General features: G+C 43.9%; 1 protein-coding gene across 2 annotated transcripts in view; it reads left to right on the top strand.

The window, feature by feature from the left end:
• Window positions 1–27,169, top strand: part of LOC126985593 (HEAT repeat-containing protein 1 homolog) — a 95,496-nt gene that overhangs the window by 9,186 nt on the left and 59,141 nt on the right. For both annotated transcript variants that reach the window (XM_050840750.1, XM_050840749.1), the window contains exons 2-5: window positions 6,812–7,005; window positions 7,435–7,651; window positions 20,703–20,946; window positions 26,547–26,627. In XM_050840750.1, coding sequence (XP_050696707.1) covers window positions 6,864–7,005; window positions 7,435–7,651; window positions 20,703–20,946; window positions 26,547–26,627 — 684 coding nt within the window. In that variant the 5' untranslated portion in view covers window positions 6,812–6,863. The remainder of the gene's footprint in view (window positions 1–6,811; window positions 7,006–7,434; window positions 7,652–20,702; window positions 20,947–26,546; window positions 26,628–27,169) is intronic.

Raw genomic sequence — 27,169 nt, 5'->3', positions numbered from 1 at the left:
GGCTGCTCAGTGCTCACCAGTTGTGCCTCGCCTGTCGCTTATTGTAGTGTGGACGCTCACCCCATTTATCCCCTCGTCAGGCCGCCTGATTCCACGAAGGCCCACCCATAGTGTGGACACCACTTAAAGAATGCACAGGGGTGATGGGTTATTACTTCAAATAGGTTAGGTAATCAGTCAATCAATCAATGGGGGCATACTCTGGGGGCCATGTTGCCTCTCCCACCCTACAATGCCAAGCTTGCGGACCCCCCGGGCAAATCTCCATGCAGGCCCCTTCTCATCCTGAGTACCTTCTGGCAAAATCTCTTGACTTGCTCAATCCATGAACTCTGTGGGCACCCCCTGGGCCTCCTCCACTCAGGATTGTCTTCTACAGAAACAACCCAGTGAGTGAAGTCAGCTTCTTGGTAGCGTGCTACATACCTGTATACCCGGAGTTGGCGTTGACAGACTACGTGGGTAATATGCAGTAGGCTAAATCCTCGATATAACAGACCCACTTATAACGGATTTCGTGTACAACGGACAAGGTCAGAGGGTCAGAAATCCACGAGGACCAACCGAGAAAAGTTTTTGAACAAACTGTGCCCGGTAACTACAAGTGTCTGCTTGCCATCTCGCCCTCCTCCCTTTATCTGATATCCCATCCTTTGGTTACTGTAGTAGGTGGTCTTTTCAGCCCACCAGATGAAATATTTTCCATGATCCTTGTGGTACTGACACAGCATAGTGGGTCACCCGTCATGTAGGTTAGGTTAGATTAGGTTGGTTAAGTTAGGTTTTGTTAAATTTATTCCACATGTGGGGTGGGGCGGCGGAAATACAAAGTGCAGGATGGGACAGGTTGGCGGCAGGGGTGGCCCATTATGTGAAATACCTCTTTGCAGAAATGAGTCGCTCTGCTGTCCACCACACATGTGCACTGGGGAAATGAAAAGCAGGAAAAACATTAATTTGCCTGGATTTGTTCTAGTTTGTCCACTCGTGATCTTTGTGAGCAGTGAGTGAAATATAGAAACAATAAGCTGTGGTTGGTTCACCCGAATCTGTATTGAGCATTATCACGCAACGGCAGCCTGCATCCACACGGCGTGTTCGATTTCATGGATACTGTATGCTAGCCTACGCATAGTAAACAGTTGTCAGTGTCAATAATATGCAGGCAGCAATAACAAATACCATCAATTATGTTCGATTATATGTTAAAAATATTAGTAATGTCACAAATAGCTGTTTTGTTAATTTACAAGATTGCTGATTATGATTATTAAACAGCCTTGAAGCTGTCCACCACCAAGAAAATTATCAGGCTTTATATTAATAAAACAGCTATTTGTGACATTACATACTAATATTTATCTCATGCGAAATTGACTATAATTGATGGTACGTATTTGTTATTGCTGCCTGCATATAATTGACAGTGACAGCTGTTTATTATGCGTAGGCTAGCATACATTAACCACGAAATCGGACACTCTGTGTGGCTGCAGGTTGCCGTTGCACGATAATGGTCACTTCAGACTCAGGTGAACTGACTATAGTTGAACCTCTCTGTGAGCTATTTTGCAGCTGTGGCGGTGGGCGGCCGCGTGTGCACAACAGGCATTTAAAAGTCAATCATTTAGTGATTTAATGATTTGCAACAGAAACAGTTAGCAGATTATTTCATAACACACTGAAAACTACCAAAACAAAACAAAAAAACACCATTCCATCTGCCAGTGCAAGATAGGCGAAGTTGTAAAATTTTACCCATAGTATGGTCCCTTACTTGTAAAAATACGCCCCCCCGCAGGTCCCCACTGCCAACCTGGCAGCCTCAGTGCCTCGCAGTGTCCTGTGTGGCTATGCAGACAATATGCAAACGTAGACAATAAAAAGAAATATATTCCTACGTTTATTAGGTTCATCGGTATTATTATATATATTTTTAAGTTTCCACTGCTTATAATGGACTTTCAGCATTAATGGACTAAGTTCCCCCTCAATTAGTCTGTTATATTGAGGGTTTATTGTATACGTACCAAATGAGTCACAGAATAGCTGCCAGTTTGACATATTAGTAATGTAATTAGCTTCGTCGTCAACGCAGGCGGTCATAAGTTGCATGCATTGTAACTCGAGGACTATCTGTATACAGTAATCCAAACTAATTTAACCTTGCCTTGATAAAGAAAACATCGTGAAAAGTAATATTGTACATTCTCTAATCTGACCTAACCTGGACATCAGCACGGAAATAATTATCCTAACCTTACGTAACTGATATCGAGTAAAATTATATACAGCAAAGTTAAATAATCCAAATCGCAGTAGACCAAAGGTCATTCTGATTATCAAATTGTTTGAATCATTGAGAGGAACCCCCTTCCCCCCCAATACTAAAAATATGTTTACATAATCAGAAAATAATGACTCACCAGTAATGTTTAAGTGTTGAACATCAGTTTTAGGAAGGGAAATCCAGGTAAGGAGAGTAAATCCAGGAGTACTGAAGGCACAGAAAAGTAACGGTGGTTCATGAAAATGCTGAGCAACAAAGAGGTGCTGCTGGAAGGTGAACCCCTCCGACAGTCACAGAGTGGCGCTGAGGCTGCCTGAGTGCTGTGTTTTCACTTAACCTGTCCACTTTCCAGCCATGTGTAATATTTTCATGTAGTGTTGCTGTACTCAGAATATTTCCTTAAACCCAATGTAAATGTCACCCTCTTGGTCACTTTGACTTGTAGTCCTGGATTGCCGCAGTACTGCCACTTGGGGAGGCGGTGGCTGAGTCGTCAGAGTAACGGCTCCGTGTTCAGGAGGACGCGAGTTCAATCCCCGCCCGGTGCCACCAAACTGGGATTTTTCAGCCGCCGCCGAGTGGCTTAAAACTACCCACATGCTGTCCAGAAGACCACCTATCAACCCGGACTCTAGATTCTAGGATCAAAGATGAGCTCTGGGAGGGCAGCATGAGCCAATGCAAGATGGTGCCACTATAAACACTCGCCTGCGCCAGAACGGGCTGGGCCGACCATCAGGACCCACCGGAAAGAAGCCTTGGACCGACCATCAGGATCCACTGGGAAGAAGCCCACCGGCGCAATAGGCTGAAAAAAAAAAAAAAAAAAAATTGTACAGGTTGTGGGAGCCACCTCTACAGTCTGAACCTCAAGAGAATGTTCTCCTGCCAGTACCCAGACTAAATTCAGAGCCTTCCTGAGTCTGCTGTTTCTCATCTCCCTGCTTGGTGCCTGAACTCAGCCGTGCATATGTCGCCTGACTTGATTATATTGCATCTTTTTGTAATTTTTGGAATTCTTGTCAATTGCCTTAAAGAATTCATACTATTGTGATTTTTGGGTTACATTGGGGTAATATTGGGTACACTGGGGCATCACAGAGGCAATATTGGGGTAACAATGAGGTAGTCTGGAATATAATGGGGTACATTGGGGTAACCTGCGGTCAAAAGACTTACCCCGATGAACATTGAGATATATATGGCTTGTAATCTGTGCTGCTCACTTCTGCCTTCTTTTACAGGAGCATTGCATGGTAGGCTTTTTTATTTATTTATTTTGGCCCGGAGCAGCTTCCTTTACTGTTAAAGAAAAACTCTGTAGACAGGAGTTTGACCAAGGAGGTGAAATACTGGTGGCAGGTATTGAAGTTCTCAGAATGTTTAGTGGTCAGCTGGTGAAGTGAGTCCATGTCATCCAAATTCTTCTAAAACATTTCTCATTCAGCCATTAATACCCTGTGCTATGTTGCTGTATTGTTGAATAATTTTTCACATTTATTGTGAGAAGTAATATAACCATATTAGAGCAAAAATTTGTGTTGTTACTAAAATATTGCATTGGTAAGTTGTATTGGGAAGCCCCCGGCTACCATGCCTGCGTTACCAAAGGTTCCAGTCTCTGGTACTGATGCAGACAAACAGCGTCGTGAAAGAGCACTGTGAAAGTGGACTTCTTGTTGGTGGCAGAGGTCACCGCTGGTAATGATACCAACAAAAGGAAGTGACATGAACATGAACAACAGGACTGTCTAGCTTTGTCAGGAGTTAAACAGTGACTGACGCTACGTGCGTCATTTGCATGAATCATTTATTTAAAAAGCTCGATAATATCATAATATTTGCGGCCAAGTTTGAAGGTGATAGCAGCAGAAGTTTTTGCATAATATTTTTTTATTTTTAAATCAGCCATTTTTTGGAACATATTTGAGACGACACTACTTTGCTATTCTTAGTCGTATCATATATTTTTTTGGTTTCTCTAGCAAACTTGATCCCTTTACTAAATTCCTACGAGAGTTTTTTTTAGACAGCTTCATTATTTATATATGTAGAAGAAAAAAATCTGTCTGGTATAAATTTGTTTTTTCTTTGTTTTTGCTAGAGTAATGGTTATTTTATACTTAGAATTATTTACTCATGCAATTTTAGTCCTGTAAGTGTAATAGGTTCATAAGTTTTCCTGGAGTTTTTTTTTTGTGCTAGGTCATCAATTTAAATTTAGTTTTTTTTTTTTTACATCATGTACATCTATTTGAGAGCATTTTGGCACCTGGTCCCCTCCTCTAATGAGAATATTATGCACTCGCAGGTGCGGGTGTCATGGGGTGCCACCCCTCTCATTGTAGCCAGGTTGGTGCTCTTAACCGGCCTCTTGCAGACTCCTTATGTTCTTAAGTCAAATATCCTCCTGACTTGTACTGGCTGTCATCCATTATTGCTTTCTTCTTTGCCTGGTTCTTGGGTGGTGTTTCCATCTTCTTTTTAGTTCTCTGGTCCCTCCTGCCTAGTGCGTTGAGGTTGTGGGGAGAGTTCCTGAACCCCAGAGCCTGCAGTGTGGCCAAAGTTGTGCTCCAGGACTGTCACTTGGGTTGTAAATGTTAACCCTGTAGCAGCCACAGAACTTGTCCTTGGAGGTCTTGCACCACACACCAGCAAGGAGTGTGAGACAGGCGGGAGTGGTGACGGAAGGGATGGTGGAATGGGCCGTGGCAGGAGTGACGTGTATTGGCTGACTGTCCTCCTTCTCATCCTCCTGTCTCTCTGTCTTCTTCCTTTCCTGACTCATTCAGCTTCTTTACTCTTTCTTGCATAGCGAGGGTCTTCTTTGAAGCCTTTGGCATCGCAGATAGAGTAAAGGCGAGGTACTGGAACAGGAAAAAGCTGGAGCAGAACCTCTCCTTGCTGAACAAATGCCCTCACTGAAGGCTTCTGCATGTCTTACAAAATGGTAACTGCTAAGCTCTGCCCACAGGTAGAGAAACTCATATATTTTATAGAAAAAGCTCACAAAAATGCTAAAAAAAAACGCTTGAAAGATACCTATACGAGTAAAGGTGGTGCGCTTGAGTGTCCAGGACGAGGTGTGAGCAGGGGGGGGGCATCTAGTATGGTAAATTTTTACACAGATATGATGAAGTTATGAGAATATCTAGTTAACTATAGTGCACCGTGAGGCCTCAGAGAACCAGAAAGCACTAAAACAGAAAAAGGAATATTTTTGCCTGAAGCTATGAAAGTAGGTGGAAATACCGGCTTTAACCCCTAAAGGTCGGCTGACGTGGTATACCATCAACCCGTAGAGGTCGGCTGATGTGGTACAGGTAACTCGATTTACGTGAGTGGTTTACGTGTTTTTGAAATAACGCAGGGTCCAAAATCCTAACAAATGTTTAATTTACACGTTTTTTTCACTTATACGCGATGTTTTATGGAGTGGCCACCAGATGTCTCAGTTCTTCCCGTGCGCCACTTGAACAACAATACAGTACCCACGCTGCCACGCTACTCAACAACAACAACACCCTTGCTGCTGTGCTACCACGAGGGAAAGGGCAGCCAGAGGAAGAACCACGAGAGGAGTCAGAGTGGTACAGTAGGCAGTAAAGGTACAAACCTACCTCTTGTTTGATTTACGTTGTTTTTCATTTACAAGACCTCTTCAAGGACACAATACTCGCATAAATCGAGTTACCTGTATACCGTCTGGGCTAGAAGGTCGGCTGATGTGGTATACCGTCAACATATATTTGTAGCCCAATTGAGCAACATTTCGCTGGATATGCTACACTGCTTATTAGTGCGTACAAATAGGTCCTCAATCCGCTCGGTAGTCAGTTTCTGCCTGCTTATGATAATGAGTTAGAGTGATTTTTCGAGTTCTCACGTGTTCGGATCGCTGTGCTCCCCTCAGCGTGATGAACGCAATGCTCTCTCTCCCTTTCTCTTCTCTCTCTCTCTCTCTGACCACGAAATGTTATGTTTGGGGTGGAGTGAGAAAATGTTGAGAGACCGGTGTGGCGGGTTGTATTAGCACTCACCCTGCCCCAGCCCATCGCCATAGCCACGCCATATGAACGAACACATACGCTCTCCAGCACGGAAAGTAGTCCAATTATACTCGTCATATATTTGCACACACACAGCGTAGAGACTTCTAGTTGGTCTCATTCGAAAGAGGAAGACTTGAAGGTAACTAATGATGTGTTGTTAAGTCAGTACAGTACACAGGTTGAGTGAGCGCGGTGGGAAACTGAGTGAAAATTGGCAATTTCTACTCACCCAGCCGTACTCTAGCGTAGCGGGCAGGTGGGGGAAAACTCGTACAAGCTCAAACCTGCCGACCTTTAGAGGTTAACAGACACATTTTTTAAGAAGTGAAGGTTTTAGTGGTCCGGTCCGCTTGCCTGGCAGCGAGTGGTGTCCGGCACGTTGAGGGTCAAGTGTACGCAGGATCAGATTGCAGACATCATGACGTATACTCTCTATTATCTTATTTTATTTATTTATTTTTGTCTGCAGAGGTGAGGCTCAGCTGGTGAGTGTTATCATCCTGTGCATCAGCCTCTCTGCCATGGCTACTTCACTGTCGTCACAGCTGCTGCAGCTGGCCGCACCGCAGACCTCCATCTTTGACCACAAGCGCGACCGACGCTCCATTTTATTTGACCCATCTGAAGCAGCAAAGTTTGGACGAGACGTTTATTATGATATTGGTGAGTTATTATTATTATTATTATTATTATTATTATTATTATTATTATTATTGTTATTGATATTACTTATTATTATTATTATTATTATTATTATTATGATTATTATTATTATTACTTTTATTATTATTATTATTATTATTATTATTATTATTGTTATTTCTATTATTATTATTATTATTATTATTATTATTATTATTATTATTATTATTATTATTATTATTATTATTACTATTTGTATAATTAATATAACAATGGTGGAGAAAAGAAAGCTAAAAGTGACGGTGATGATGATGCAGCGGCCACAAGGTGTTGAGCCTGGGCGAGTCAGCAAAATAAGTAGATCAATAGAATTTTTTCAATATTTTTATGCAATTTTTTCATTGAATGATCAATTGATTGACAGCTACTGCAACCATCTTCCCCTCACAGGCTTGTCAGGCTATGAGGTCCTTGCCGCCACTGACCCAGTTTTCCGACCGTTTGCTTCAAGTCTGTTTGGTCGCAGCAGCCACGACCTCCAGCGTGCGGTGGAGACGAGGGAGGTAAATGCAAAGCTGGACTTGGAGATAGAAAAGTTCCTCCTTCTTCTGTGCCCCTACCTGGAGAAGGAGGCATCACTGAGGGCCCTGGAGTGGCTTGTGTACAGGTGTGTTGAAGCTTATCACCTTGCCTGCACTAACCACACACCTGTCCATTTTGTTTGTGTACAGGTTTGTTGAAGCTTATCACCTTGCCTGCACTAACCACATGCTTGCCTACGGTATCTGCGAGCCTATTGTTAAGCTGACCTCTCTGTCCTGTCATTGTAAACTCATCTGAGTTGGTATACCAGCTTCTGCATGTCCTCACATGTTCTTTTAATATCATCACTTTAACCCCTTCAGCACGAGGACGCATATACTGCGTCCTTGCGTGCCCCGTACCATATCCGAGGACGCGCATACAGGGTCCTAGCTCGCTTTAGCCAATATACAAGTTATTTTATCTATATTTATGCTTACATCTCAAAATTATCAATTAATTTATGTTTCTTTATGTGCAACATTTAATTCTGCATGTTTTCATATAAAATTCATGATGATTATGTTGAATTTATGGCTGAACACTTGTTATCTTCTTTTTTTTTTTTTTTTTTTTTTACGTTGTTGCCTATTAGCGGTAGGCATCTTCCAGTGGGGCCTGATGGTCGGCCCAAGGCTTCTTCCAGGTGGGGCCTGATGGTCGGCCCAGCCCGTTCTGGCGCAGGCGAGTGTTTATAGTGGCGCCATCTTGCGTTGGCTCATGCTGCCCCCCGGAACTCGTTCTTGATTCGCTTGGACGGTTTCCTCTAGAGTCCGGGTTGATGGGTGGTCTTCAGGACAGCATGCGGGTAGTTTTTAAGCCACTCGGCGGTGACCGAAAAATCCGAGTGGTAGCGTAGGGATTCGAACCCGCGTCGTCCATCACGCGGTGAATGTGGGCCCAGTACGCTACCACTTCGGCCACCGCTGACACTTGAAATTTGGCACGCGCGGTGATCCTGGGTGATCCTGGATACTGCGTGGGGCGCTGGCTTGGCCTGGCCGTAGTGAACGGGTTCAAATTATATCAGCTTTGTTCATTAAGGATGGATATAGTAGTTATTGAGAGGGGGACGTTGATTGTGTTTAGCTGGATAATTATTATGTTTTGAAGGGTTATGGAAATTAAACCTACAAGTTTCAATTTTGATCTGTATTTTTCTTGGAAAAAATTGCGTTCCACCTGATTACATTAACCCCTTGAACACGAGGACATGTATGCTGAGTCCTCGCCGCCCTCGTATGATATCTGAAGACGTGTATGCTGCGTCCTGGCTGAGTTCTTCTAGAATAATGTAATTTTTTTCCCATATATTGTACGAGAGCTATCAGAATATGGGTCTTGTATGATACGATAGCTTACTTAACCCTTAGATTACGGCAATCGTATACATATAAGTGGGCTACCACACGCCCCACCCGTACGGGGATCATATATATAATCATCACACTCTACGCTCCCTACGCTTTAAATATACCACCAGTTCTTGACTCAGAAGAATGGTGGAGGCATCTGGCATCCGTACACACTCATTTGTCTCCAGTGCGCAGCCTACCGAAGCCCACAGATCATTCTCCACTTGTGTTCGGAATACATCTGTCATGTCTCGTGACGTATCAAGCAGTTCCTCCGCTCCGGGCGGAAGTAGAGCGCGGGCGAATTAAAGTGACAGTGACTCTGATGACTGCTATGGTAGTGACACTGACAGAGGAGGGAGGGGCAAGAAGGTAGAGAGAGAGAGAGAGAGAAAGAGAGAGAGAGAGAGAGAGTGAGTGGGGTGCTTCCCCGCGACGCATCACAGCAACAAGAAAATCCGCAATATTTTTGGCTGTCAAAACTTTTTTGTTATTATTAGGAGAGAAGTTTTATTACACCACCATATATACTAGATGAATATACAATTATTGCAAAGAAGAAAGAGACCATTTCCACCTCCTTTAAATGTTTATATTTTCCCCGTGCACAGCATCCAGAGAAATATATCGCCGCCCGTACTTTAACAGTTAACTGTCAATATTATTACATTGGAATGTGAGTTGCCTATATCAGGAGAGGTAGCCTATTGATGCACCCTCATGGTCCATTCTTGTGTGAAGTGGTATTTTCCACACTAATTTCTTCCCTTTCCTGCACATCTCCCCACAAGCCTATCTGCCCATCAGTACTAAAATAAGGGAGTAAACTTCAGTGAATAAATGATCAACACAGTACTGCATATTTCTTGTAAGTTTATGTATCCACCTCAATATTATCAGTGAATTAGTGTTTGCCGTTATGCACCATTTAATTCCCCTTATGCTGATATATAATACATGATGATTATGTTAAGTTTTATGGCTTAAATATACAGTACCCTCTTGAGTTTCGCGCTGTCCGAGTTTCGCGAGAGTCGAGTTTAGCGCTTAGTACTAAATTCTTACCATCACGACTTTTGCGCATTACCGCCACGAGTTTTGCGTTGCTTTGACATGTTCGGGTCACGTCTACCTACCGTTGGCGTCATGCGTGCTGCCTTAAAAGGCAGTGTCCAACCATTGGGGCTATGGACAACCGCAGTTGTCCGCATGCCCAACCGGGAGCGTGTTGTTGGTTGTCCGTATGAATGGAAAACGGTTGTGAGTACGAGCGTGGGTACGTGGGTACCGAACGGCTGCGTGTAAACAAACAGACGACGGCAGTGGCTGAGGAGTGAGGAGCAGTGGAAGATAAACCACCAAGAGATTCATAAAATGTGCTGGCAGAGCTGCTTTGCTTACTACTTGATTAACAAGATAAGAGAACACCCCGTGCTGGGGAACCACAGTCCAAAAATCTTTTTCTCAAGTCTTTGAAAATTGTAGATCTCCCGGTGTTGTTTTCCTTTTCTTCTTCTCATTTTGACCTGTAATGCATGGCAGCAACAGTGAAAATAGTGAAAAATTGCAGAAGGGCATAGAAAAGCAAAATCAGGGAAAGAAAAGGACAGAAAAATACCTAAGTTCAGGGTGAAGTGTACAAGTGTGCACTGTTAAGTAACTAAGGGCCACTTTCACAGTCACTTTGTTTTGATCGTTACCAATGGTGGCGATCGCCGCTTAGTATTTCACGTGAAACTGGCCGATGGGGTGGTGGCGGCTGCACACGAAGCGAGAGATGTTGAGAGTGTGTGGTAAGTGCGGGGCTCGGCTAACCCCGCAGCCGCCACTAGCCGATCGGGTAGTTTCACTTGAAAATACTATAGCGGAGACCGCCGCCATTGGTAACGATCAAAACAAACAACATGACTGGGAGAGCGGCCTTAAGTGCATGTTGTGAAGTATAAAAGTGTGGAGGAGGAGGACCTAAGAAGCAATACAAAGCATTGCAGGTCAAAAGAAGAAGAGGGTCCACTACACTGGCCGTGTTGCGAGAAATATCTCCCCGATGAAATTAGTCATTCAATGAAAAGAATGAAGGAAGATCAGAAGAGAAAAAAAGGAAGTTTTTCTGGAGAGTGATGGACATGGACCAAAGGAAGTGGTACAGAAGGGAGGAGGAGACAGCTTGAAGGTGGCATACACTAATGTGAACGGGTTAATATCGTCAATGGTAGAAATAGGAGATTACCTGAGTAAGGAAAACCAGATGTTATGGGGATTACGGAAACCAAACTGACTGGTAGTATAGATGCATTTAACATAGGGGATGGTAAATATAATGTATGGATGAGAAATAGAGAAAATAAACAAGGAGTGATGCCATTGTTGAAAAAAGAATGGACAGTGGAGGGTGTCACCTATGGCGAAGGGGAAGCGGAGGTCTTGAGTGTGGGAATAAGACTGCAAAGGGGAGGATGCAGAAATATCGTAGTGGTGTGTGTCCCTCCAAAAACCAATTCATGGACAGAAGAATTGTACAAGAAGAAGCTGGAAGACACATTGGATTGCCTAAGGAGATTGCTGGAGGAGAAGGATAAGATTCTGATAATGGGAGATTTTAATTGTAAGGAAGTGTCATGGGAAAACTGGTCAACGGAAGGAAGTGAAGCTTCATGGGGGAACAAGGTTTTGGAATTGGTTATAGATAACGTCCTCACACAGTGGGTGGAGGAAAATGCAAGATTCAGAGAAGACGAACCATCTAGATTGTACTTGAAAATCACCAGGGAGCCAGATACCAAAGAGGAGATGAACTATAAGAGCCCTATAGGGAAGAGCGATCACGTACTTATCGAGTACATATTACGAGAAGGAGGTAAAATAATCAGGAATGAGGACTACAGGAGAGAATGGTTTAACTTTAATAAGGCAAATTTTGAACAACTTGGAAAACATTTTGAGGAAGCACAATGGGATACTTTTTTTGAGGCTGAAGATGTGGAGGAAAAATGGGCTATCTTTCTACGGATTTACAACGAAGGAGTGGAAAAGTGGGTACCAAGGATGAAAGAAGGCCAGAAATCAAGAGAAGAGTGGTACAATAGAAAGTGTGTAGACGCCAAGCAGGATAAGGAGAAGGCATGGAACAAATGGAGAAAAAATAGGAGGATGGATCTATGGAATGAGTACAAAAGGAAGAGGAATGCTTATGTCAAAGTAAGAAGAGAAGAAAAAAGGAATTTTGAGAAGAATATTGTAGATAAGTGCAAAGACCAGCCAAAACTGTTGTATAAGTTCATAAATGGAAAACTGAAAAATAGAGATGAGATTCAAAGAGTTAAAGTTAATGGTGAAACTTTTGATAGTATAAGTGAAATAGTGGAAGTGATGAATAACTGTTTCCAAACAGTGTTCACAAGGGAGAGTGAGTTTGAAGGTGTAGATGCAGTGCCGGGGAATAGAGTGGGTCTGGAGAGAATACAAACAGCAGCAGATGAAGTTAGAAAATTACTGGAAGAATTGGATGCGAGGAAATCAGCAGGACCGGATGGTATTTCAAATTGGGTGCTAAAAGAGTGTAACCAGCAAATAGCTGAAAAGTTGAGCAACTTGATTAATGTCTCACTAGCACAAGGGAAGGTACCGAGAGCCTGGAAGAAGGCTAACATCGTCCCAATACATAAAGGAGGAAGTAAGGAAGACCCGTTGAGCTATAGGCCAGTGTCATTAACAAGTGTAGTAGCAAAGATGTGTGAGAAAATTATAAAAAACAGATGGGTGGAATATTTAGAAAGCAACAATATATTAACGAACAGTCAATTCGGATTCAGAGGAGGACGGTCTTGTGTAACTAATCTGATCAACTTCTATTCAAGAGTAATTGATATAATACAGGAAAGGGACGATTGGGCGGATTGCGCGAATCTGGACTTAAAGAAAGCATTTGATAAAGTACCACACAAGCGATTGATATGGAAACTTAATCATGTTGGAGGTCTGGGTGGTTCAACATTGGATTGGATTATAGACTTTTTCACAAATAGAGAAATGAGAACAGTAATCAGGAACAATAAATCAAGTTGGATGGAAGTGACCAGTGGAGTCCCCCAAGGATCAGTGTTGGCTCCCATTATGTTTGCAATATATATAAATGACATGACAGAAGGGGTGACAAGCTATATGAATATGGTTGCTGATGATGCTAAAATAATGAGGGTAGCCAATGAGGAAGACTGTGTAGCCCTAAGTCAGGATCTCGATAGAATAAGTGAATGGTCACGCAAATGGGAAATGACATTCAATACAAAGAAGTGCAGTGTGATGGAGTTTGGTAAGAGCAGTAGACATTTTTATTTTTATTTTTTACAATAGAGGAGACCGTGCAAGGGCGTAAAAAAAAAATATGGAAAAAAAAGCCGGCTACTTACTGCTCCTGAATAGAGTGGCCAAAAAGAGAAATCAGTTTCGGGAGGAGAGGTGTCCTGATACCCTCCTCTTGAAAGAGTTCAAGTCATAGGCAGGAGGAAATACAAATGAGGGAAGATTGTTCCAAAGTTTACCAGCGTGAGGGATGAAAGAGTGAAGATCCTGGTTAACTCTTGCATGAGGGGTTTGGACAGCATAGGGATGAGCTTGATCAGAAAGTCGTGTGAGGCGAGGCCACAGGAGGGGGGGAGGCATGCAGTTAGCAAGTTCAGAAGAGCAGTCAGCATGAAAATATTGATAGAAGATAGAAAGAGAGGCAACATCGCGATGGAATTTAAGAGGTAGAAGACTATCAGTAAGAGGAGAGCTGATGAGACGAAGAGCCTTAGACTCCACTCTGTCCAGAAGAGCTGTGTGAGTGGAGCCCCCCCACACGTGAGATGCATACTCCGTACAAGGGTGGACAAGGCCCCTGTATATGGATAGCAGCTGTACGGGTGAGAAGAACTAGCGGAGACGATACAGAACGCCCAACCTCGAGGAAGCTGATTTAGCGAGAGAGGAGATGTGAAGTTTCCAGTTAAGATTTTGAGTAAAGGATAGACCGAGGATATTTAGTGTTGAAGAAGGTGACAGCTGAGTGTTGTCGAAGAATAGGGGATAGGTGTTTGGAAGATTGTGTCGAGTTGATAGGTGGAGAAATTGAGTTTTTGAGGCACTAAAGGACACAAGGTCCTTCGGGGAACTACTCTCTGAGTAATGAAAGAATCATGAAAAAACTGAAGAAAAAGATCTGGGAGTGATCATAACAGACAAGTTATCCTTTGGAAAACACATAGACCGGATAACTGGGGAAACATACAATCTTCTTAGAAACATAAAAGCAGCATTTACATATCTAGATGAAGAACTGGTGAAGAAACTAATAACATCGATGATACGTCCAAGACTGGAATATGCAGCATTAGTGTGGTCACCTAGATTGAAGAAAGAATTTAGAAAGTTGGAAAGAATACAAAGAGCAGCGACTAAATTACCAGAAACTCTGAGAGAACATACTTATGAAGAAAGAAAGACTGGAGAAATTGGGACTAACAACACTGGAAAGAAGAAGAGAGAGAGGGGACCTAATAGCATTGTACAGGATACAAGAGGGACTGGAGAAATTGGACAGGGAAGACCTAGTGGTACGTGACAGAAGTGTGACAAGAGGCAATGGTAAGAAATTGAAGAGCGACTGTAGGAGAGACATCAAGAAATACAGTTTTCCATACAGAAGCATAACAACATGGAACGGACTTGACGAGGAGACTGTGTGTGCAAAAACGATTCATGAATTTAAAGCCAAACTGGATAATGAGCGTTATGGAGACGGGACAGCACGAGCCTAGTACAGCTCTTTTCCTGTATTTCACAACTAGGTAAATGCACACACACACACACACACACACACACACACACACACACACATCATGTTGTGACTCTCTCTCTCTCTCTCTCTCTCTCTCTCTCTCTCTCTCTCTCTCTCTCTCTCTCTCTCTAAGGGAGGCAGATATGGCGAGAGAGCTACGTTCTCGCTTCCGGTGCCCCTGTTAGCCTTGGAATAAGGTATCTAGTCCCCCAAGGAGTGGAATGCAAACAAAACAACACTTGAAAGACAACTAGTGTATTTGACACAAACACACCCGACAGACAAATGTACATATAACTCCCCCGGCCAAAGTCACTTCCTTCACCTTTTTGTTCATTAAAGTGTTGCTTTACTACACATTTTTGAAGAGAGAGAGAGAGAGAGAGAGAGAGAGAGAGAGAGAGAGAGAGAGAGAGAGAGAGCTTTCCAGCTCTTTGTTTCCCAAGGTTCTCCCCATCTCCAGCTTCCACACATTAATTACGACTTTCAGCAGGTGCACCACACTTTTAGTGAGGCCGTGGCCACACTGGTGCCCCCCCCCCCACCCCCACCCGAATAAATCTAGTGTATGCTATGATATAATAAGCTTCATTATTAGTAGTTTAGTTACTCTCAACAAGTTTCTAGAAAACTTACAATGGGACGTACATATTCACCCTCGGATAGGTAGCTGAGGCGGCAAGGATGTGTTTGTCCGTCCTTGGGCATAAGCGGTAAAGTAAAAGAACCAATATTGTTTTGTTCTTTCTATAATGTGGATACAATTACACTCATACCTCGGTTTACAAGTTTAATTCGTTCTGGAATTTTGCTTGCACACCGAAACGAATTTCCCCACTGAAATTAATGTGAATCCCATTAACCCATAAAGTGTTTCATTATTTTACGTAACATGTACCCCCACATGTTACAAAAAATCGATTTTTTTTCCGACCCCAAACAATCCAAAACCATCTTCATAAAACTGAAAACATTTGAAAGGCACTATTCACCATTTTTAAATCCCCCCGCCGGTGAGTCACGTGGGGAATCCCCCGCTGTTGCCTGATGTACTCCCCGCGCTGCTGATGCACTTTCTACCCTTATTCTTCCAGCAACACTTTTAACACATAATGATTATTTTCTTATGTAATAAAGTATAAATTAACTAAATAAACTAGTGCCTCACATAAAATGAAATGTTTTAACTAAGAAAATCCTTTTTTCTACATTTTGGCGACACATGAGCCGCCCAGAACATGACGTGTTTATATTTAGTGTACTTCTTACACAATTTCACTTTCTTTACACTAATGCTATTTACATTTTCCAAGCCCTGACACTTCAAAAGTTTGCTAGAGTGTGATACTCTTCAAAACATGGTTCCACGCAGAGTGGAACACCACATTCTTGGCAGTGCAGTGGTATCGAGTGTCTTGGTGCTGCTGCTGAGGGCGTGTATCTGTCCTTCTCCTCTTTGAAGGATTCCTGGGAGGACGTAACCAGGCAGTGGGCAATGGAACAAATGAGGCAGCACCAGCTGAGGTGCATGGTGTCGGCGGCAGGCTAGTCCCAGCAAACACTAACTCTTCATCACTTACTTCCTCACTTTCAGCATCACCCTCTCCACTACACACATAATCTTTATCTTTATTACTGTCATCTAGAGGGTCATCACTATCAGAGCTACCAGAATAATCAACAAATGTTCCATCATCCTCGCTGAAAAGTAAAGCTCGCGTCTGCTCTACATTCAGGGAGGCGTGACGTCTACTTGCTATGATTACTCATTACGTACTGACTCTGAGAGTGTAACTAGGACCTGTATCTTCAAGAGTGATATGCCAGACACTCCCAGAGGAATAGTTATTGCCCATACAAAGCAAGCATGTGGAGCAAAAACAAGATTTTTGAAAAACGTCATGTGATGTGAGAAACCTGTCTTCATACCCAACAGGAGCACATCACGTGACATGAGAAACCTGTCGGCATACCCAACAGGAGCACATCACGTGACATGAGAAACCTGTCGGCATACCCAACAGGAGCACATCACGTGACATGAGAAACCTGTCGGCATACCCAACAGGAGCACATCACGTGACATGAGAAACCTGTCGGCATACCCAACAGGAGCACATCACGTGACGTGAGAAACCTGTCTTCGTACCCAACAGGAGCACATCACGTGACGTGAGAAACCTGTCTTCATACCCAACAGGAGCACATCACGTGACATGAGAAACCTGTCGGCATACCCAACAGGAGCACATCACGTGACATGAGAAACCTGTCGGCATACCCAACAGGAGCACATCACGTGACATGAGAAACCTGTCGGCATACCCAACAGGAGCACATCACGTGACGTGAGAAACCTGTCTTCGTACCCAACAGGAGCACATCACGTGACGTGAGAAACCTGTCTTCGTACCCAACAGGAGCACATCACGTGACGTGAGAAACCTGTCTTCGTACCCAACAGGAGCACATCACGTGACATGAGAAACCTGTCGGCATACCCAACAGGAGCACATCACGTGACATGAGAAACCTGTCGTCGTACCCATCGGGAGCACGTCACGTGACGCGAGAAACCTGTCGGCATACCCAACAGGAGCACATCACGTGACATGAGAAACCTGTCGGCATACCCAACAGGAGCACATCACGTGACATGAGAAACCTGTCTTCGTACCCAACAGGAGCACATCACGTGACATGAGAAACCTGTCGGCATACCCAACAGGAGCACATCACGTGACGTGAGAAACCTGTCGGCATACCCAACAGGAGCACATCACGTGACATGAGAAACCTGTCTTCGTACCCAACAGGAGCACATCACGTGACATGAGAAACCTGTCGGCATACCCAACAGGAGCACATCACGTGACATGAGAAACCTGTCGGCATACCCAACAGGAGCACATCACGTGACGAGAAACCTGTCGGCATACCCAACAGGAGCACATCACGTGACGTGAGAAACCTGTCTTCGTACCAACAGGAGCACATCACGTGACGAGAAACCTGTCGGCATACCCAACAGGAGCACATCACGTGGCGTGAGAAACCTGTCTTCATTCAACAGGAGCACATCACGTGACGAGAAACCTGTCGGCATACCCAACAGGAGCACATCACGCGTGACGAGAAACCTGTCGGCATACCCAACAGGAGCACATCACGTGACATGAGAAACCTGTCGGCATACCCAACAGGAGCACATCACGTGACATGAGAAACCTGTCTTCATACCCAACAGGAGCACATCACGTGACATGAGAAACCTGTCGGCATACCCAACAGGAGCACATCACGTGACGTGAGAAACCTGTCTTCGTACCCAACAGGAGCACATCACGTGACGTGAGAAACCTGTCTTCGTACCCAACAGGAGCACATCACGCGTGGCGTGAGAAACCTGTCTTCGCACCAACAGGAGCACATCACGTGACGTGAGAAACCTGTCTTCGTACCCAACAGGAGCACATCACGTGACATGAGAAACCTGTCTTCGTACCCAACAGGAGCACATCACGTGACGTGAGAAACCTGTCTTCGTACCCAACAGGAGCACATCACGTGACGTGAGAAACCTGTCTTCGTACCCAACAGGAGCACATCACGTGACATGAGAAACCTGTCTTCGTACCCAACAGGAGCACATCACGTGACGTGAGAAACCTGTCTTCACTCCAACAGGAGCACATCACGTGACATGAGAAACCTGTCTTCGTACCCAACAGGAGCACATCACGTGACGTGAGAAACCTGTCTTCGTACCCAACAGGAGCACATCACGCGGCGTGAGAAACCTGTCTTCGTACCCAACAGGAGCACATCACGTGACGTGAGAAACCTGTCTTCGTACCCAACAGGAGCACATCACGTGACGTGAGAAACCTGTCTTCGTACCCAACAGGAGCACATCACGTGACGTGAGAAACCTGTCTTCGTACCCAACAGGAGCACATCACGTGACATGAGAAACCTGTCTTCGTACCCAACAGGAGCACATCACGTGACGTGAGAAACCTGTCTTCGTACCCAACAGGAGCACATCACGTGACATGAGAAACCTGTCTTCGTACCCAACAGGAGCACATCACGTGACATGAGAAACCTGTCTTCGTACCCAACAGGAGCACATCACGTGACGTGAGAAACCTGTCTTCGTACCCAACAGGAGCACATCACGTGACGTGAGAAACCTGTCGGCATACCCAACAGGAGCACATCATGTGACATGAATAACACCTTACGGGTTAATGTGTCCCATATCTCAAAAAAATAGTTATTTAAAAATTATTTTACATGTTAGTTTATACAGAATTAAAGTAATTTTACTAATAAATAGCAATGACAAATTATATAAAACACAAATCAATGTGTTACGGTTGTTACGGAGACTCTCACAACTGCTAATTACGCTTGAGGCGCAGACTTCGCACTGGGGATTAGCAGCCGCAGTTTCCCTATTTTCGAGGCACCAGAACTACGTTCGACAACCGACGTGAAACTAACCTAATGTATCGTCTGAGATGGTGGGTGAATGGGAGTCAGTCACGTCCAGGAGGGAAAGTATACAAGCCGCTGAGGCTTGCACCCCGTTCCTGTTGCCAGCATTGTATCCACTGTTACTGTTTTCTTCTTTGCAGCACCATCCCTTTTAGCCATCTTTCTTGGGGACGTTGTTAAAGCACAAAGAATGCACTCTGTACAGCTGAAAACACAAAGATCACACACCAAATCACAAGTGCAATCGGACACAAACGCACGGATGCTATTTGTGTGAGTCTCCAACGCAGACTGAGACTAGGGATGCCAACTTGCTACCCTTGCCTTAAAATACAGGATGCCATTTGTTCCATATTTGCCTGTCTGAATGGTTAAGCAGATAAAATTAAGTATTTTAAAACTGTAGTGAGCACATTTTTCGAGGAACCACAAAACCGCTCCGTAAAATTATGTTTGTCAAAGGTTGTCCTGAAATACATGTAAAATATGTGTCGTAACATCCCCCCCCCCCCCTTTCCCCTGCCTTCACCAGCAGCGGGCAGCGGCTATCAGTCATAGCAGGCTAGAGAAATTTTAGGGTTGCCACCCGTTCCTTGAAATATGGATTCATTCTGTATTGGAGAATGGGATGTTGCATTCTTTATTTTGTTCAGCTCAAGGTGGCAGCCCTAACTGAGGCTCTCTTCCCACTGTTTTCTGCTTTGAGTACTCTCGTCTTGCAGCCAACAAAGGGAACTCACGCTCACGTGTTCGACTTGTTCAAAGACAGACGCCAGTCCTCGTCGAAAGACCAACTTGGTCGGCTAGGGTGACCTCAGCCGATAGAGTTGGTCTATCGGCATCCTCCCCTTCCCTTCACGAGCTGTCACCCATCAAGTGTCTGTAGCCCCTCCTCGGAGGGACGTATGCACTAACCCTGATGGCCTCCATATAGCCTGTGTCTCCACCCTTGAGGTGGCGGTGGCTGAGTGGATAGTGTGACGGTACCGTGTTCAGGATGACGTAGGTTCACGCCCCACCCGGCGCCACAAGCTGGGATTTTTCAGTCACCGCCGAGTGGCCTAAGACTACCCACATGCTGTCCAGAAGACCACCTATCAACCCGGACTCTAGATTATAGGATCAAAGATGAGCTCCGGGGGGCAGCATGAGCCAATGCAAGATGGTGCCGCCACTATAAATACTTGCCTGCGCCACAACGGGGTGGACCATACCATCAAGCCCCTCCAAGCAAGCCTACTGGCGCCATAGGTGGAAAAAAAAGTACAAACAGGATGCTCGTATACGAATCACTGCTTGTAAACCAAGGCATTTTATGTGATTTTTTTTTGCTCGTAAATCAAAACACTCGTAAACTAAGGCACTCGTAAGACGAGGTATGACTGTATTTGTTTGGGTAAAATAATGAACATTTCCTTTTTTTCTCTACAACAGTGACTGTAACTCATATTATTTAACAGGTTTCAGATTAATGAAATGAATCAGCAGGCGCTCCTCAAATGCATCTTTCCATACTACGAGTCGCCGCTCTTTACACGGATACTGCAAGTCATAGCTCTTGGAGGAGAGGGAGCAGAGTGGCACTGGCTGTCTGGCTGCCAGAAGGGCGTGAAGCCCCTCCCCAAGCGCACAGTCTTCGTACGCTGGGCCGGCAGCCAAGCATTCCGGAACTTTGTGGCAGACTTTTTGAGAAGCATGATCAAGGTTTGTTCTCAACATTTTTGAGGGGAGGTTGCTGATGTGTGTGTACCCAGGTCTGTGTTGCTTAGAGCTGAGTTTATGCATATTTTGTCTATCCTCCACTCTACTTTTCCCTACTTTTCTCTTGAATTATTGGTAATAAGAAATTTCACAGTACAGTAGAACCTCATTTATCTGGCATTCAAAACAACGGCTCCCTCAGGACAACAGCAAAAATGAGGCACAAATTTACATTTTAAGTTTTTTATTTTGCTGCCTGTAGAGCATGTAGGCTTTCTTGAGGGGCCGTATGGATGACCCCAGCCTGTTAGTGGCGCAGGCTAATTTTATTTGTAGTGGCTACTGTGATGTATGACTTGCTTGGTCCATGCTGCCCCCCACTGCTCCTCCTGACCCAAGTCGCTAAGTTCAAGGTTGACTGAAGATCCGGGCAGCATGTGGGTGATCTTCCGCTCCTCGGCGATGACTTGAAAAATCAGTGTGTTTCAGTGGAGTCTGGAACCTAGTCTGCGCTAGGTCCTCGTGCTAACACACCCGCACGTTAAGCACTGACCACCACCTCCCCAGATCTCCACTTAATTTAAAGTTGAACACTTCAGTTGCTGAATGTGTAGTAAAAGTGCAAGTGGTTTTCTTATTCTTTGAGAATATGGTTGACAAATACCATCGCAAAGTGTAAATTCACAAAGTAGAAACTATTGAAAACCATGTATCAAGGGTATTTGGCCAACAACTCCACCAGTACTCAGCTCTTTCTCACCCTCCTCCTCCCTCCCTCCCTCCCTTATTGTGCATGTGAGTAAACATTGCAAAAGTCATTTTAAATATATCTGTCACCTACAGGCCTCCCGGGCAATCACTCGATGACGACCTTGAAATGTACAGCGTTTTAAGGCAGTCACTTAATAACAACGACTCACTGATATTAGGAGACTTTAACCTCCCACATATCGACTGGACGACACTGTCAGGTACAGAAGGCGAGTCACATAGAATGATCGAATTTCTAGAAGAAAATTATCTAAGCCAAATGGTTTCTGAACCAACTCGACAAAATAACATACTCGACCTTGTTATAACAACCCAAGATAACCTAGTCAGTAATGTCACGGTAGGAGAACACCTCGGCGCCGGTCACTAGTGGCGTCCCTCAGGGCTCAGTTCTTGGCCCAGTTCTCTTCATTATTTACATCAACGACATGGATGTTGGACTCAATAATCGCATTAGTAAATTTGCAGACGACACAAAGATTGGTAACTCGGTTCTCACTGACGAAGACAGGCAAAGCCTCCAAGAGGATTTGCACAAAATTTCAGCTTGGTCGGATAGATGGGAGATGCCCTTTAACGTAGACAAGTGCCAGGTCCTTCAAGTTAGAACAAGAAATAAGAAGTTTGATTACGAAATGCGCGGCGTTAAACTCACAAGTGTTCAATGCGTTAAGGACCTGGGGGTCAAAATCGCGTCAAACCTCAAATTCTCACATCAATGCATCGATGCAGCAAATAAAGCGAACAGAATGTTGGGCATCATTAAAAGAAACTTTTTATTCAAGAATAAAGATGTAATACTTCCACTCTACAATAGTTTAGTCAGACCCCACTTGGAATATGGGGCTCAGTTTTGGTCCCCTCACCATGCAAAGGACATTGCTAAATTAGAAGGTGTTCAGCGTTGGGCAACAAAAATGATCCCTTCCTTGCGCAACAAATCCTACGAAGAAAGGCTTTCCACCCTTAACATGCTCTCTCTTGAGAAACGTCGCCTCCGAGGAAAACTGATCAAATGTTTTAAAATACTTAATGGTTTTACGAATGTAGACAGAACAAAATTGTTTATGATCGATGACACTTTGCGAACGAGGAACAATGGCATAAAACTAAGATGTAGACAAGTAAATTCAGACTGCACCAAATTTTTCTTCACCAACGTTGTAGTGCGAGAATGGAATAAGCTCCCACCGTCAGTGGTCCAGTGTAACACAATTGACTCCTTTAAAAACAAGCTCGACCGTCACTTCTTAATATTAACTAGAGTAGAAAAGCAATGTTTTGGAGCCATCTGATTAGTGTAGATTCACTTAGTTGGACAGACCACCTAGTCTGGACCATGGGGTCTGTGTGGTCTGATTTTCTATGTAATACTATGTAATTACTGTGGCTCCTCCCACTCCCCCATTGCCCCGCCCACATCATCACCCTTGCCTCACCCTGTTCCCTATTCCTCTTCCTACTTTTGCACATCCTGCTGCTGCTCCTCCTCTTCTTCCTCCTCCACCCACTCAATGTTGTACGCCTCCTTTCCCCATCGCAAAGTTTCTCATTGTGTGTTTATTAACCTAGTTGTGACATACGGGAAAAGAGTTACGCTCTCACTGTCCCGTCTCCATATCCGCTCTTATCCAAATTTTCCTTAAAATCATGAATGTTTCTTGCACAAACCACCTCCTCCTCCAGTCCATTCCACAGCTCAATGCTTCTGTTTGGGAAGCTAAACTTTTTCACATCTCGCCTACACGTGGTCGCCCTCAACTTCTTTCCATGTCCTCTCGTTTCTCTCTCGCTCCACACACACAGGTCCTCTCTGTCCAAATGCTCCACCCTGCTTGCCACCCTGTACACCGCTATCAGGTTTCCTCTTTCTCTTCTCTCCAGGGTTGTGAGCCCCATGCTATTGAGTCTCTCCTCATAAGTCTGATCTCTAAGTTCCGGTACCATCTTAGTTGCCATTCTCTGCACTCTTTCCAGCTTCCTTATGTGCTTCTTTTTGTGGGGAGACCAGACCAATGCTGCATACTGCAACCTTGGCCTTATCATTGTAACTATTATTTTCTTCATCATCTCCTCGTCCAAATACACAAATGTCGTCCTTATGTTCCTCAGCAAATTCATAGTTTGTCCCGTTATCCTGTTGATGTGTTTGTCCGGTGACATGTTTTCTGAGACAGTCACTCCCAAATTTTTTTCCTCCACTCCTCTGCATATTATCTCACTTCCCATCTTATAATCATATTCACATCTACCACTCCTACCAAACTTAATTTTTTTACATTTCCCAAGGTTGAACTCCATCTGCCATGTATCACTCCACTCCCATATTTTATCCAGGTACCTCTGCAGTGCCTCACAGTCCTTCACATCATTTACTTGTCTCAATAGCTTTGTATCATCTGCAAATAATCTCACATAGCTGGTCACTCCGTCCACCATATCATTTATATAAACAGCAAACATTATTAGTGCCAACAATGAACCTTGTGGGACCCCACTCATCACAGGGCACCAGTTGGAAACCCTGTCCCTAATTACTGTCCTCATTTCCCTGTTAATTAGGTTGTCCTCATTTCCCTGTTAGTTAGGAAGTCCTCCAGCCACTTAATCAGTCCATCATCCACTCCACCCCTATTTCTAATTTTTCAAATTAGTCTTCTGTGCGGTACTTTGTCGAATGCCTTTTTCAAATCCAGGTACACTCCATCCCCCCAGCCTTCTCTCTCTTGTAATAAATCTGTCACCCTTGAGTAGTAACACAACAAGTTGGTGACACAAGATCTCCCTCTCCTGAATCCAAACTGGCAATCCAAGATAATTTTCTCACTTTCTAAGAAATCTGACCACCTGCTTTTAACCAGCCTCTCGCATATCTTCACAACCACACTAGTGAGTGATACCGGTCTGTAATTTAAGGGGGAAATTTGGGTACTCGGTCGAAAAATGTTGATTCTTTGAAAATATTACAATAATTTTGTTGCCTTAGGACGCAGCCGATGGACCATGCTGGCGGGCGTAGGGTTGCTGTATAGCGTATATAAAGGGCTGGCTATTTAAAAGCCAGCGCACCTGTCACAGTCAATTTACTTCAATGAATGTATTTTTCTTATTTTCAAAGATTTTTTGACTTTTTTTTTGAGTTTAGGTGTTCTATAGCTATAAAAAGTGTAGGCTTTGTTCAGGGCGCCAGAGTGACATAGTTATGGTGGAGGAGCGGGTGGTGCGTGGTGACTCACACGACATTGAAACCCAAGCGCCACCCTCCCTCACGGGCCTCACCGAGGTAGCTGCCACTAACATGTTGCCACAAAACATAATGGAGAAAGGTGATATATACTGGGAAGAAGAGGAAATGTACAACCCCCCCCCCCCCACCCCCTTTTTTTTTTTTCATTCGTTCTAGCCTGAGTGCACCGGTAGACATTATCTGCCGTCGTTGCTTTGGTAATGGCATCTCACTGGCAGGAAAATGGCATCCGCTGTTCTCTCTCTAACTGTTCTGGCAGCAAAATGGCATCCGCTGATCTTCTTGACGACGTTTAAACATGCATCTCAAGCTGTTCTGGCCGACGAGCTCTTTGCAACAAAGGATGAAAAGGAACTGCAGTGATTATTGTGGCACAGAGAGGTGAAATTCAATGGAAGCACTTACATGTGTTTATTTGGGCCGCCATATTTGCTGATGACGTCATCACAGCACGGAGGTGCTCCACCTCTCCAAACTGAGCTGCAGCGAGGGGTCCGAATTGGCAACGCGTGCTGCGGCGTCATGCGTTTGAGAGTACACTGATCGGTCCGTGCGACCTGAGTCGCTCTCACAAACGCACCACAGGGGAGACCACGAACTGCGTCATAGATGATTTTACCTGCGTGATCTGAATATACGGTTCTGAAACCATACCTCGTTATAGGAACCCGTGCCTTACGAATCTGCGTCTTGACTGTACTCTCCTTCATAAGATGCAGAAACTAGAAAATTTTGCAGCTAAAGTAGCCATTGGGGGAGTTAGTAAGTATGATCATGTTACTCCAATAAGTAATGAACTACAGTGGCTGACACTTAAAGACAAATATGTTCTAGAAAAAAGCATCACAATGTATAAGGCTCTAAATGGGCTATATCCAGAATGGTATTTACAATTTCCTACTGTCAGAGAATGCACAGGAGGCACAGCAAGACAACTAAATGACCTGTATGTGCCACGAATTAGAACAGACTCTGGCACCAGGGCCACTACTGTTGCTGGACTGATTTTATGGAAAGATCTACCTAATTGTATCACTAACTCAGGGAGCCTACATAGCTTTAAGTCTAGACTCACAAATCTACTTCTAGGTAGCTCACAGTAATTATTGTGTACTCATGTTTATTTTTACTTTTTGATATAAAAGTTTGCTTTGCTTTTTAATGCTATTAGCCTACAATTCTTTTTATTTGTCATTTTTATGCAATCAGACATTTTTTTTTATCCTTATTTAGTGCTAGCTTTATTTTATGTTTATAGCAGCTGTTTTTTTTAATTAGTTGGGCTTAGGCTTTATTATAATTGTACCTTAGCTTGTTTTTATCTTGTCTTTGGTGGCTGTACTGTAGCTCACCCAGTCTGTTCTGTGAGAGAATAACCTTGTTTCATGGAATAAATATATTATTATTATATTATTATTATTATATTATTATTATTATTATTACTATTATTATTATTATTATTATTATTATTATTATTATTATTATTATTTTTATTATTATTATTATTATTACTCTCTCTCTCTCTCTCTCTCTCTCTCTCTCTCTCTCTCTCTCTCTCTCTCTCTCTCTCTCTCTCCCCCAACAGGTACATGCCGGCCATTGCACGCCTGCCATTGTTGCGTCGTTCTTCATCACCACAGTCTTGGGTGGCCTTGGGGCGACAGAGGTGTGTATGTGTGTGTTTGCGCAGTATGTTGTTGGTTGTTTTCACCGCATATTTTTTCCCTTAGGTTCTTGCACTTGATCAGTGTTGGGGTCTTGATGGTTGACCCCTCAGACACAGGCACAACTAACTCCAACAAACAGCAATTGGTGCATATTTTTCATGTGTTGCCTTGTCCACACCACCTGCTTAGTTTTTTTAATTAGTCATTTCTCGGTGTGGCTAAAGTTTGTAAGGGATTATTTAGTTTATTTAAGGGTCCGCTCCCTTGCTCTGTTTTCTCTCTCACCCAGTAGATGTCGGATGCCTTGTCACCAGTGGATCTAATTGTTAGAAATTTTGTTCTTATCACTCTGGCTCAGCAAAAAGAATAATTTACTTCAGGATGCACAGATGAAATATGAGCACACTGAAATATATCTAACTAAAGCTGTGTTGGCAGACCTGATCGGCGATGGGAAGGCGCCTGTTTTTTGGTGGTTATGTCCATGGTTTTCAATAATCTGATGCCCTGCTGAGCACTCCTCCAGCCTTGCCAGCTGCCA

This window comes from Eriocheir sinensis, chromosome 59, assembly GCF_024679095.1.
Source record: "Eriocheir sinensis breed Jianghai 21 chromosome 59, ASM2467909v1, whole genome shotgun sequence".
Classification (NCBI taxonomy): Eukaryota; Metazoa; Arthropoda; class Malacostraca; order Decapoda; family Varunidae; genus Eriocheir; species Eriocheir sinensis.
This window is presented reverse-complemented; position numbering and strand designations above follow the sequence as displayed.